Source organism: Vidua macroura, chromosome 8, assembly GCF_024509145.1.
Source record: "Vidua macroura isolate BioBank_ID:100142 chromosome 8, ASM2450914v1, whole genome shotgun sequence".
NCBI classification, from domain to species: domain Eukaryota; kingdom Metazoa; phylum Chordata; class Aves; order Passeriformes; family Viduidae; genus Vidua; species Vidua macroura.
The window spans coordinates 24,787,034-24,801,401 of NC_071578.1; the positions used below are offsets into that span (position 1 = coordinate 24,787,034).

The 14,368-nt window shown below is 39.0% G+C and overlaps 1 protein-coding gene across 2 annotated transcripts in view; it reads left to right on the forward strand.

Moving 5' to 3' along the window:
• Positions 1 to 14,368, forward strand: part of RET (ret proto-oncogene) — a 76,110-nt gene that overhangs the window by 37,591 nt on the left and 24,151 nt on the right. For both annotated transcript variants that reach the window (XM_053984013.1, XM_053984011.1), the window contains exons 2-8: positions 3,745 to 3,996; positions 5,570 to 5,860; positions 6,338 to 6,579; positions 7,619 to 7,820; positions 8,280 to 8,479; positions 12,772 to 13,030; positions 14,195 to 14,320. In XM_053984013.1, coding sequence (XP_053839988.1) covers positions 3,745 to 3,996; positions 5,570 to 5,860; positions 6,338 to 6,579; positions 7,619 to 7,820; positions 8,280 to 8,479; positions 12,772 to 13,030; positions 14,195 to 14,320 — 1,572 coding nt within the window. The remainder of the gene's footprint in view (positions 1 to 3,744; positions 3,997 to 5,569; positions 5,861 to 6,337; positions 6,580 to 7,618; positions 7,821 to 8,279; positions 8,480 to 12,771; positions 13,031 to 14,194; positions 14,321 to 14,368) is intronic.

Below are 14,368 nucleotides of genomic sequence, written 5' to 3' on the forward strand. Positions count from 1 at the left end.
TTTCAAAAGGCAATCATGAAGGCTTCAAAGTACATATAATCTCATTTCTCTACTCTCATTTTACCTGCTTTCTCTCCCTGAACTGGAAAACTGCTGTCATAACTGTATCTATTTCCTGTAAGAGCTATTAGTTAGTAGCATTACATCCGCTTAAACGTGATCACTTTTCTCTTCTGTGTGTTACTGATATGCTATTATTATCCCATAATATTGCTCATCCATCAGAGTTTGCCATGTTTCCTGTGCTGATTGTAGTATGGAGAGCTGAAGTGTCCTCTAAAAAAATGTTCAGAGATGCCAGAATATTTTAATGTTTCTGTGATGTTACAGAGCGCAACCTTCTTGTGATGCATTTCAAGCTTGTAAAGTAAAATTTTCTCTGCTTATAATTCCTAAGCAAAAGCACATTAACCATCAGTTTTGAATGTAACCATCTCAATTCCTCTTTATTTAAATGGCAGATTCATTAAAAACTCCATCTGGCTTCCATAGGAAGCTCGCACAAGTCCTTAGAAATGGATTTTTTTTTTTTTTTTCAGGACACAAGGAGCTGTGGCCAGGATTAGAACCTCTTCCTCCTGCAGCATACTTGCCAGATGGCAAGTTTATTGAATCTGGTTTTAACTCACTAGGGCTTAAAGGAATGAACACACCTCTGAGAAGTGGGTGCTACATTTCTACTTCAAAGCTCTCCTTTGAAATTAGCCCCCAAAGATTTATATGCACAGAGTGGTTATGACCTGGGCAGTCTGCTGCATATCTCTCATCTCTGTCAGTGCTGAGTCAGAGTGACACAAACCACTTTACAAAATCCCAGTAATTTCACAACACTGGGTGAATCTTGCTACATGACTTCATCAAATTTTTTTTATATATATATATATATATATATATATATATATATATTTATAATTATTTATTTTGCCGTGTTGTAAAGTCTCTTCACTTCAAATACTTGTTTTCTAAGTAAAATATGGAAATTTGACATATTCACTGGTGTCACTTAAAACTATCCTTGGATATTGTTCTCAGTATGGAAGTCTGCTCTGTACTAAAAACAAATACTTTCAACGGACAGAATTTAGTTTTAATCAGTTTTAGTTTTGAATTGAGTAGAAAAAGAGTATGTGTCTATTTAAATCTCTTACAACAGCTTTTTCTAATTTCTTGTAGTGGCTTTGAAACTTGTGAAATACATTTCCAGCTAATTAGTGTGTAAATGCTAAATTATTTTGTTAAGGAATCCCCCTCTCATCAAAATGCAAAGCATTGTTTTGCATTTCTGTTATTTACAGAGAAATCAGATTTTTAATATTACAGGATGTTCTTTCTGACAGTGGAGAAGACTCCTCCTGTGAACTGATGCCAAAGAACTTCAGAGTCTGCAGCATCAGTATTAGTCTTTTCTTTCAAATGCAGAGCTGTGGTGATGCTGACTCTGCTGAGATGTAGTTGTGTGCCAGGTTTCAGGCATTTAAGTGGCCGTGTCTGTCATAATTATTTATGTGCTTGGCTGAACACGACTGTACCCGTGTGCAGTGTGAGCCCTCATTTGTAGAGCAAAGCATATAAAGATTAGCACACTTGTTTAAGATAAGGAAGCAAATAATTGCAACTCAAAATACTCCATTTTTCTCCCTTCCCACTTCCCATGTTACACATTGATCTTGTTTATGTGTACTCTGTATATGCTCCTTCTGCTGGAGGTGATTTCCTATCTCTGCAGTGGTGCTGGTTCTTGTGCTGCATGACGTGAGCACACAGGACTGTTCACCCCAGTCTTGGAAATAAGCAAATAACAGCTACTGTTGTCTAAGCCTCATTTGTATGCATTTATGAGTTGAAAGTAATTTTTTAGTCTTGAGTAGTGAATTTTCAGTGTCGAATTTTTTGTGAAGAAACTTTCATTGTTTTAAAATCAAGTTTTTACGCAAAATACCTCAAGGGAGTCTTATTTACTTGCACTGGGACTGGGCTTTGTATTTGGATATCACCTTATTCCTCTTGTTACTGAACCCATTTGTTAGGAATTCTAGCAGCACATATTCCCCAGGTTTTCTTGCATTTTAAAAAAGACTGAAGGACTGAAAAAAATATTTGTAATTTAATACAAATATTCAGGAATCTTACTTATCAAGAGGAGAGGATGATAGCCCCACAATCAAAAGTAATATTTTTTTTCTGGACAGAGAATGTCACAAATTAATGCTTTTCTAAAACTCTCAAAAAGACACTGGTTGAGTTCTCTTTGAATTAATTCCTTTGGAAGAAATTCACCTACCATATTACTTTACCACTTTATTCAAATATTGCAAAATATATGTAGAAAAAAAAAATGGGCCTCTGAAAACCTGATGGATGTAATTGCATCCAGGGATAGGGATGATGTCTGAATCTTTGCAAGATACAATGGTTTCTGTGGTATTTCTAAATGAAATTAGAGGTCTCTTGTTTACAGTTTGTTTGTGGTGCACTCCATTCAGTAGAACAGTGTATGGATCCAATACTAATGCAGAATAAATATGTGCTATAGCCTGATGCTCTTTTGAAGATGTTTTTATATCCCTAATTTTACTTCTGCATTACCATGATTTCCAGTTGTATCTGGTTTGATTTAAGCTGAGAGAGCTTTGTATTAGTAACATATGGAAGTTGTTATTGTTTACCTTTGTTCAGCAGATGTGTGACCTTTTTATATGCCTGACTCCTTATCAGTTGGATTAAATTATGCATAATTCTGCAGTATTCAAGTTGGATGAAAACAAGTAGTGACTGTCAGTGCACGTAAAGTCCAGGAGTGACAGTTCCAGTATTTCAGTCTGTGTGAGCATCACTTTGTCCCCTCCTTGCAAACCCAGCATTCCCCTGTATTCACATTTGCAAGAAGTGAAATTGGAAGGGAAGCGCTGCAAACAGGTAGAGAGGCCATTGCACAGTGACCTGGTGAGGTGAGATCAGCTGAAGAGACCAGCAGCAAGGGGCAGTTGAGCCCTACTAAATGTAAATGTCTTCAGTGCCAGGGTGGGAAATGCTTGGGTCAGTCACAGTCATTGTACTAAAAAGGCAACGTACGTGTCCCTTCTCGCTCACTTCTCAGCTTTCCCATCTGTCATATTTAAAATACTTAAAACACTTTCAGTATTTTTTAAACAACTACCATTTTCTGTATAAAAGTACCATGCTGGCCTGTTTAGAAAAGGGGGACCCAAAAAGGCTCTACAAGAGAGGTTTTATGTAACCTGAGGAAAAGTGTGCAAGCCATTGATGAATTTTTGTGTTTTCTTTCAGCAGAGAGCATATTTAAAGGCTTTTAAAGTGTCTGGTTTCATCTAAGGTTTTTTTCCTTTTTTGAGTATCATCTGTGAGGTGATGGAATTACAACTGAGAGCCCTGGATAGGAACTTAAGTAAAATTTGGCAAGCAGAGCTTCCTTAAGTGTTCATCTTAAACCAGGGAGCCTTGTCTACAGCAGAGCAGTTTTACTTTCAAAAAGCAGTTAATATTGTAATTGAGCATAAACAACAGGCCATATTTTTGGTGGCAGTGTCCTTGGCCTCACTGAAGTAAAACTGTATTTATTTACACCACACAAGGATCTGCCTTTTCCCATTTATTTTTTTAATGCTTCTTTACTTCCTAGAGAATGAAACCTTTGTTTCTTTGGAAACACATCTATTAAGAAAACACCAGTGCAAAAATCATTTAACTGGGCCTACCTCTTCTCTCGTGTACCTTCCTTTGCAGTGGCCTTGGGTCTCTACTTCCCCAGGAAGGAGTACTTGGAGAATGTCTACATTGACGAGCCAGCGGGAATGCCGCTCCTGCGCATCCATGCCTTGAGGGATTCACATGAGGAAGTGGCCCACTTTCATGTGTGCCAGAATCTCATAGTTCCTCGAGCAAGACCACAAGAAAATAATTGGTTCCAAATCAGAGAAAAAACAGGACTTCTCTACCTCAGCAAAAGTCTGGATAGAGAGGACTTTAACATGCTGTGTAAGTATGAGAAGACCAGCTTTTCTTCTTGAGGTATCTGTTCTTAAAAAAAAATATGTTCAGACAATGAGATTTCTCCATTGGAAGATGAGCATCAAATTTGAAAAAAACACATCTGCCCTTTTAAAATGAGGAACCAGACCTAGTGAAATCCACAGCAGTATGCCAAAGCATACTGGGACAGATCCTGTTGCTCACAGTGGGAACTCCAGGAGGGTGAGACAGTTGCATTACTGGAAATATTTTTTCTCCATTTCACAGCTGTATAGGTCACAACTTTACACTGAAATTTGCAGTTAGAAAGTTAGACCAGTTCTATTGTTTTAGGGATTCCCAAACAAATGCTGTGAGAGTGGTTCAAATTCCTACATCCTTGAATTCTGGTGACACGGATTCACAAATTACATTTGCATGAAACGCCAAAGAGCTCTTAGAAGAAGTGGTTAATTATACCTCTCTCCCTCTCTAGAGATTTGGTTTTGTTAGAGAAGTTTACTGTTGAACTACAACAATTCATTATCTCAGGGTTTTTTTTTTCTCTTCTTTTATGCTCTAGCAGTAAATTGGTTTTGATGATTGTGATCTATGAGGAAATTAGTTATCATTAGATAGTGGAGGAGGAGATGGATGAGGAGTTAATGGCATACCACTGTGATCAGTTGCAGAAATTTTACTGTTGAAGGGAGTCTGTAGTAACTGTCTTCAGTTTGTAAGATCCATATATCAACACTACCTTCAGACTTAGGTGCCTTTATGTTGAAATTTTCAATTTCAGACACTTAATGCTTTATTTTTGAAGTGCTGAGTGTTTGATATTTCATTCATATTTGGTACTCGGCATTCATGTATATCAAATATTTGTGCTGAACAAAGGAGGAATAGCTACTTAACACCTGAGAGCCTTGTTTTTTTCATACAGATCAAAGTGACCAAGAACTTCTTTTCAAGTAAGTTAGATCTATTACAGAGATAGTACTGTGCTGTCTGTAGTCAAGCCAAGCAAATCAAAACAAAGCTTGAGGATGTATTAGTAGATGCCACAGGTTGATTTTAACTTTGATTTTTATCTTTTGTCCACCTCTTCATATTTCAAAATGATGAAGCAAGCTGTTCTCCGAACCTAGACGATTTGGTCCATGCTGTTGGAATGCTGTGACTGAAATGTTAGTCCTGATAACGGATTTGTCCTGAGTATCTGTTGCCATCTCATGCATTACTTTTCCTGATTTCCACCCTGCTCTGCTCTAGTCCCTTCAAAAAGCAGTCCTATCAAAGAGCTGGTTACTGCCAGTGACTTGTTTTTATGTCAGTATCTTACAGACACAGAATACTGATAATGGTTTTGAGATTCTATGATGTAAAATTGGTGCTAAGCCATATAGTTTTAGGCTTATTTGGATTATTAAGGTTTAAGGTCTTCCCATGAGCATCTGGCACATTGAAGAGTTGCTTTGCCACATAATAGGATTAAATGATCATTTATGGAATAATGGACTAGGGTAGAATATAAGGAAAAGAAATGTTGGCTTGTCTTCTGTAAAATATTTCTTATGGTGATTTCTTCCTCCTGAAGCTGTAGGAAATTGGATGCCATTATCCAAGGTGATGCTGTATGTATGTGTATCCCACCCTTTCCAAGAGAAGGATTGTGACTCCGCTGCACGCACCACGGTTTTCCTCTCTTTGATCAATGCCACTGCACCAGCTTGCAGTTCCCTGACAGCAAGGCAGCTTTGCTTCACAGAAATGGATCTCTCCTTTCACATCAAGGAAAATAAACCACCTGGTACATTTCATCAGCTCCAATTACCCTCAGTTCATCATCTGTGTCAGAATCTCAGCATTTCCTACAAATTGCTTGCAGGTAAAACTCGATCTGAGCTGCTCACGTACTAGCAATAGATTCAAACAGCTGCACTGTTAAAAGATCTCTTATGTCATGGATCCTCTAGATTTGATTCTATAGAGGAAGCTCCTTTACAAACCTAAACTAAGCCTGAAGATTTTGACCTTGAGATATATAGAGGAAATGGGAAGGAGGACTATCTCCTTCCCTAAAGAAAACATGAGTTTTAGAATTCTATATCTGCTAAAAGTAGACTGAGAATATCCTGAGCTTTAAATTGTGCTGCTTCTAAACTGTAGAATCTTCCCATACATTCTGTGCTTTCTCCCTACTCTAATATAACCACAAAAGTTCCTTCTGTTTCTTCTGAATCTGTCTTTTATTGTGCAGTCGTGATGTCCAAATGGATTTACTGGACTGCAGAAAAGTATTAATGCCATTAGAGCCCTATACTGAGAAGTGATTGTGGCTGTGTGTGTTGTGGCTGTTTTGCAGCTGAAGGAGTTCCCTTTCGGTACAACGAGAACACCACCAGCGTGCGGGTGACACAGCGCCTGGATCGGGAGGAGAGGGAGAGATACGAGCTCATTGCCAAGTGCACTGTCAGAGAGGGACTCAGGGAAATGCAGGTTGAGGTGCCTTTCCTGGTGAACGTGTTAGATGAAGATGACTCTCCTCCCTTCCTTCCCAATGGCACTGATACTGCAGATGCTGTCGTGGAGTTCAACAGGAAAGAGGTAATTTTGGTAATGTTCCTCTTTACCTAGTCCCTGAAGTATGAGCACAGCAGTGGGAGGCAGGACTCCTGGGAAGCATCATGTTCTGCCTGGATAATGGATCTTGGCAACAAGCCCATCACCATACCATGCTCTGCAGATCTGCGATTGTGAAATGCTGTTTTTAGGATTCCTCTGCCCCAAGTTATGTCTTACTCAGATCCCAAAGAAAGAGGACTTTGGGTTAGTGATTAAAGAGTGTGAAGAAATTTGAGCAGTTTCCAAGGTCGGGATGGACATTTGCTGAGTCTGTGGTCAGGATCACTCTGGGTCTCTCCATACTCTGTTTGTTATGGGGTTGCTTCCCCCAAGGGATTAAAATCGTGTTGTTAGAGCTAGTGTATGTGCATGCCTGTCCCATACATGCAAATCTGTGTAATGTATCAGAACTATGTTCAGGAAATTTATTAGGATGCTGTAGAAGTAGTGGTTGACTTCCACTGCACCTGTGAAGTTTCCAGGCTGTTAATGGCAAGCTCCAGGATCTTCGTTTTAATTATGTCCGCCCATTTTTCCCTTACTATGCTGAGCTGATCTTTCAAAAGGTCTGAATCCCTGAGTGTCTTTGGTGCCCCTGCACACACACAGCCCAAGCTTCAGTAGAGAAGTACACATGTGGGCTCTTTGGCTCTTCTGAGGAGCAATGACCCTTTTAAAGTCAATGGTATAGAGAAGACTTTTGCAGGGGGTGGGGGGGCATAAATGATGTGTATTTCATGACAGAACTTCCATTTCCTAACAACAAGATCTCTTGGTAGTCAATTTTTCCTTCAAAGTACATTTTGATCATATTTGTGTCTGAAGGGAAAAGACTGATTTTAGGAGTTTGCTGCCATCTCCTGACTAGAACAAGTCTTGACAAGACACTTTTGAATACATTTGCCTGGGTTTCAGTGAACGTTGTAAGGTCTTGTTTGACCAGTATTTCAATCTGCAAAAGAGTTATCAGAAGAAGAAAGCTTCAGGTCCTTCAGCAGTGCCATTTATTGTTTCCTACCAGGGCACTGTTCTTTCCACGCTGACTGTGTACGATGCAGACACCACACCCATTTATCCCCTTGAAAGCAGCAGAAAGAAATACACAGGAACCATCATTACTGACGATCCCTGGATAAGTGAAACATTTCGTGTAGAGCACATCTTTGATGAAATCCACTTCAGCCCAAACGGCAGCCAAGTGAGGGGAACTCGGCACGAGTACAGTAAGGACTCTTTCTTCAAATAAAGGAGAAGTTGCTTTTTAGTAGTTGACTAATAAGCTCTTGAATTTTTTTGAGCATTTTGTAAGTATTGAGCCAAAGAAAGCTGAGAAATTTCATGTAAAAGAAAACACTGAGTTTTAAATATGTACTGAAAAAATGGAGCTTGTGCATCTCTGCAATAGGGAGTGTATGGGATGATGATGTATAAACTGATAAGCAAGAGGTTTTGATTGTAGGATTATTGGCTTGATAGGTAGAAGGGAAGAAGGCCTCCTAAACATCTTGAATGACAGAGAGCATAAGAACATATTTCATATTTAACTTGCCTTCTATTTCCTATTAGGAAACTTGGATGTGTATAATTAAATTTGGTACATCTATTTTTTTGGGGCTTGCAGTATTAAAAGACGCATTTGCAGATAATGTGGGTTGCTAATAGATGAATCTTTTCCTTTGCAGAACTGGTACTGAATAAAAGCATTTCCGTCACAGAGCATCGTTCTTTCCAGCTGGATGTTTTGGTGAATGACACAGAATTTCCTGGCCCAGAAAGATCGGTGATGCTTCATTTCAATGTCTCCATCCTCCCTGTCAGCATTCAGTTTTCAAACATAACTTACCAGTTCACAGTGAACAGAAATGCTGAACGTTTTGCACAAGTAAGAACCATGTTAATTATATTTCCCCTTTCTGATGGAGCTTAAGAGCTGGATCACTAGGGCCAGATGCATTACAGTGCTCAGTGGTTTTAACAGTTTTAAGGAGAATCACTGAAAAATGTGTTGTCATTGTGATTGTTGCTGGATGTAGGAGGTAGCAGGTAGGCTGGGCACTACCTCTCCCACCACGTAATAACTGAGGAGGGGCCACACATAGAAGTATTGATGGAGAGAAATAACGTGTTGTGGACAGGGGGACTTGCAACCATGAGTGGTTTAGGCGTGAATAACTGCAACAATGTCAAGGGCAAAAAAAAGGAATTTGTCCAGCTATTGGAGTCTCAGTATATTAATGGCTTTTCTTTAGGTAATGGCTAGTTAGTAATTAATGTGTTTCCTAATTTAACCCTTGTTTTAGCTTAATCACCCCCATTGCCATTAATAATGCTTTCCAGAGACACTTTCTAACAGGTTGAAATTAGTCAGGTGAAAATTCCAATGTAATTCCTATGAAACATGTACATTAATAAGGAACTAGTTCAATGCAATTAATATTATGAAAGTAAATACCAAAAACATCAGTGATGAACCCTTTTGGGAGAGCTGCTGGTAAGCATGCCTTGTAAGCATTTTAGCAGAGAGGAGGACTGAGATTAAAATATGGTCATCCCAAGTGCAGAGAAAACCAATTCATTAGAAGCATTTTAAGGAAGAATTAAGTTTTATTAATCTCTAAGCCTCTGGCTAATTTTAAAAAGAAAGAAAAGGGAAGTTAGATATATTGCATGTTATTATATCTAATCTGATGAAATGGTTTGCATTCATAATCTGATGAAATGCGTTGCAGCTTGGTAGCTCTTCAGAGTACAGAACAGGCTGTATGTGACCAGTAAAAATTCTACTGCTCTGACAGGGGACATTTTGTCCATAGTCTGCACTGAATATCCTAAATAAGAAGAAGGTACGAAGTGTGCTCGCGTAGCAGCCTCACTACAGAAGCTACTCCTTTATGACATTTCATGATTCCTTGTGGCTGAAATTTTTCAATTTGCAGTCTGTTAGAAACTTCAGAGGATAGTCTGATCTTTTTGTGCAGATCAAATTATTTTTGATGTTAGGTTTGAGGCTTTTGTAGCAACAGAATGTGAAAGCTTTACCCTTGCCTGTTGCCTGGGGATAGGGTGAAACCTGGGTTTTCCCCAAAAAAGAAATAATGGCACAGGTATGTAAGATACTCATAGTCTAACCCTTGCATCTAGAACTCTTGTATCTGTGTCACAACGTGACTGTAATTGAAACAAATGTGGACACTTACCTGTTAGGTATGTATGAATTTAGATTATTGAATTGGTTGAGTTGTTTTCTGTGTGCATGTTTTTATATATAGATGTATGCATACAATATTATTATGAATGAATGAGTTTCCCAATTAAATTTGGACAATCATGGTTATCTATGCATAACCTGGATTGCTTGAACACTTCAGTTTTAAAATCTGGGAGTATGTGTATTTTTAAAGTTATAGGGTGCAAAACCAAAAAAAAGCCAGTTGAACTTTAAAGCTACTGATGTGGAATATTGTCATGAGAGTCAAACATCTGAAAAGGAATTTTAGGATCTTCGAAAACAGTGGCATTTCCCTCTAATTGTGTAGTTTCACTGGGTGGCAGTAGTAGCAGGGGAAACTGTTCCTGGCAAGAGCTCCATGTCTCTGGGAGGAGATCTTTTTCTTTGTGCTGCCTAAACACAAAGTCACAACGAGATTTTGTTCTGATTATTGAGCAGCAAAGTGCAAAACTCATCCTGGCTCTGGAGATGGTGTTCTCAGTTAGTTAAAGTGTCATCCACTTGCTTCTGAAACTGGGTTTGAATTTACAGTGTGCTCAGCTTGGAGCACAAGTCAGTGTAAGCAGCTTAGTCCCCAGCACTTCACATTATTAAAGTTGGCTGCATAATTAGCCTTGATGTGCCAGAGTAGTCAGGGAAAGTACTGGGCCAAATCAATATGAAGGCTGAACTGTCTCTTACCCCAAGGAAAACACAGCAGCGTGAAGAAATTATTAACTGCTGGGCTGATGCCATTTGTCTATTTGAGCAGCTAAATGAATTGAAAAGCAGAAGCGCGGCCTGACAGTGCAGGCTTGCCCAGTGGCATTTAACTTATCAAAGGACTTAAAGCTCTATTGACATTTACTGAGACAAATGATGAATAACATTGGCTGAGATTTTTAGAGAGGTTTTATGTCCAAATGTTCCTGGAATTCAGTGAAGAGGAACAGTATCATTATCCAGACTTTATTAAACATTGGAACTTGAAAGGTGGATTTTTCTGTTCTTATTTCTAATAATGGTATTTCTGTGTTAACTGTTGAGAGTCTTGCAAATTTGTAGGTTCCTCCCCTGTAAGCTGATGTTATACCTGACTACCCTTTACCCTGATTACTTGTTTTTTTACCCTTTTGCGAAGGAGGAAGTAGCTGCTTTTACCTTTTTCCTCTGGAGTTGTGCTCTGCTGCACCTGAGAGCTGAGCTGCCTCCAGAACTTTTGGAGCAGAGCAAAGTTACGAGGTTGGGCTTTCCTCAGTGGAATCAGGCAAAAAGAGAAAGTCTGTCTTTTTTGTAGAAATTTCTTGAGGGAGGTCTTTATAGCTTCTTCTCTAATTATATGGAGAAAGCAAAATTGGCCAATGTGCTATTCTAAGGAATAAACTGGCTGATCTGCTCTTCGGATTTTATGGGGTCGTCTGAATTTATGGGGTCTTCTCCAACCCCACTGAAGGAAATTGCTGTGATCAAAAAGGTGCCTGGAAAGAGCAGTTATGACAGAGTAGGCAGAAAGGGCAGTTTAATGTGGTCTGTGTAAAGGTTAATGCCATGGATCATCACTGTGTTCTCCTCCTCGAAGCAGCACCATCTGAGCAGTAGCAGAGCACTGCCAGTTGCAGTGTGGCACCAAAGCTGTGCTGACGTGCTTCTGGAAGGGACATGTCTAGACCTTGTGTCTAGACAGAGTTTATGAACAGAGTGGAAATCTTGTCTTCTTCTTCTTCCTGCCAGTCCCAGCATGTTGTGCAGAGGAGACGGCCAGAAAGAAATGTCCTTGGTTTTGATGGTTTTAATAGTCTTTCTGTGTTATTCTGCCACCTAAAATCCCAACAGGAATGGTGCCAAATGACCCATCAGTGATGTGAATGGGAATAAGTTAGATGAAGTGGGATTATCCTATAACAAAGTATGCTTCTAGAACTGCAAAGGCTTCTTCTCTGACTTTAAATAGTCAAGGTTCATGGGAAGAGGTCTTAGTACACAAAAACTTCTTTGTTTTATAACATTCTTTAGTAAGAGTACTGAAACCATGATGTACAGATATGCTTTTACAGCAGTGGTGTTTCTTGAAAACATTTCTTAACTGCAGCATTTGAAAATAATCCATTACCAAGTTCCTTTCAATAACACCCCACCCTTCACATTGTGGTTTTCCCTGCGAAGAAAGCCAATGCCTCTGGGCCTGATCAAAATCCCACTCATGTAAATGGAAAAACCAAAGTGAGCTTTGGATCAGTTCCTGTAGGAGCTGGACAGGAGATGGGGCTTTACATTCCTGTGCTTCTTAGATGATGTGTTTTAGACTGAGGAGTGTTCTAGCCTAGATACTCTGGCACACAGAAGTTCAAATATGGCAAACCAACGTATTTTCATTTTTAGATTAAAATGTTTTAAAATTGAAGATGGGAAACAATGAGGTTCTTATTCCTTTTAAGGCATTCAGAGAGCTCTTCTGGCCAGAAAGTTTTTGACTGTAATATTATAAAAATTATGTAATAGCAATTTCTATGTTATTTGAAGAGTGTCTCAGCTTTGTTCATGCTGAATTCTTTGATTTCTCAAGATTGACAAAAGTGTTTTTCAATGATCTGCCTGGGACAGAGCAGAGATTGAACTCAGAATTTCCTAAATCTCAGGGTCTTGTTCTCACTGAATGCTGCTGCCCATCAGCAGTAGGCACCAAATACCACTGAGTCTTGAGTCAAGGCTTTTTGCATTTTCAGTGCTAGTCTGAAGGCAACAGCTGATGCTTTACATCTCATTTTTACTGAGAATAAATCACATTTAAAGCACTTACGTACTGCATTTGTAGGAAAATAACAAATCTGTGAACCCCAAATAAACACTTGAATTTGGCAAGGTATAGTATGCTCTATTTTATTTCAGATATTTTTGAGAAGCACTAAATATTTTTTGTGTAGAGTTTTGTTCCTGTCTGTGATTGCTTTGTTGGTGTTTGAGCCTAGGTAGGAAAGATCTGCATTGAAAACTGCATGAAATTCCGTGGTGTAAACATCACCTACAGGTTGCTGTCCCCCAACTCGAGCTGCTATCCTGTCAGCATTCTGCAAGGCCGAGAGGACAAATTTGGGAGCCTCTATGTGAACGATTCCTCTGTGCTACGCAGACCTGAATGCAAGGAGATACAATACACTGTTCAAGCTACAGACAAGCAGAGCAGGAAGCACACCAAAACCCTCCTCACTGTTGTCCTGGAAGGGACTCGTAAGTACCCCAGTCAGAACTCTTTATTTATTAGCAAGTGTTACTGGTATGAGGTGATCCATTAGCAGGGTGATCTGTAAAATGATAGCATTAACAATGAAAATGAGTCTGAACTGCCAGATAATGGATCAGAGTTTGGATTTTGAATTTTGATTTGTGCCTTCCTGTAGTAGCTATTTGTTTGAAGAACCAATGCACAGAAAGGTGGGATATTATATGCAATTCATAATGTTCATGATGACCTTTGATTTAGAAGAATCTTTAGTGTGTGTGTGTCTATGTGTGGCCTTTATTTTGTATTTCACATATTCCTGTGGAAGAAGAGAAAGAGTCTATAGGGGTGGGTGTGTGTGTATTTCTGTCTATTTGAAGAAAGAACTATATGGCCTAAGTATGTTTGTTCACTGTTTTTTCTCCTCCCTTGTCTTTGCAATTTTTTAATAGTTTTCTTAATATTCATGTAGCAATCACACTGAATTCAAGTTCTTAAGGTGTGATGACCTACCCTTATGGGGAAGGAAGTTAGAAATATCCTGTAACACCCACAGAGAAGGATTTCACTGGAAACATACTCATTTCTCTGCAAACTATATTGCATTTTATGCAAAACTGTACAATTGTACCTGGTAAATACCTCTGTTACATTTTATCAGATCAGAACTCCTATGCCAAGAGCAAATAGGTTGAAGAAAAATAAAAAAAAAAAAACATGCAGTGGACTTTTCTTTTTGTACAAGCCTCATATTGTCTGAAAACACACATTTCTAGCTGGTGCTCTTTGGATTACTACTGAATTAGCCCAAGAACTAAGTATTTTCCCCTAATTAAACATTCTGTATGAAGCTGTAAGTATCTGTGCTCTCCATTCTTCTGTTATCAGTATGTTTGCACATATCTATAGTTCTAGGCAGTGACAGTGTGCTGTCAAGCAGGCATAACCATGCCTTCATGATCTTGCTGTTGATCTTTTATTTCACAGAGAAGGAACACCTGGGCTTTTCTTTAATTGTTCCCTAAGTTTACTGATAATTGGGTCAGTCAGTTTTCAGTCTTCCACTGCTTTCTTCATCTTTCTTTCCTTCCTATCTATCCCTAAAAAGTTCTCCTGTTTTGACCTGACCTGCTTGTGTGTTCATTTCCCTTGTCCTGAATTTTTCTCAACAGTTTTAAAAAAAGAAGAGGACTGCCCTGACTCTTGTGCTATAAGTAAGCACCGTGCTGAATGTGAAGAGTGCGGTGGCCTGGGAGTGCTAACAGGAAGATGCCAGTGGAGACAGGGGAGTGGGAAAGGTACATATTTGTTGTGTAAAGTCAAACTTCTGTTTAGTTGTAATTGTG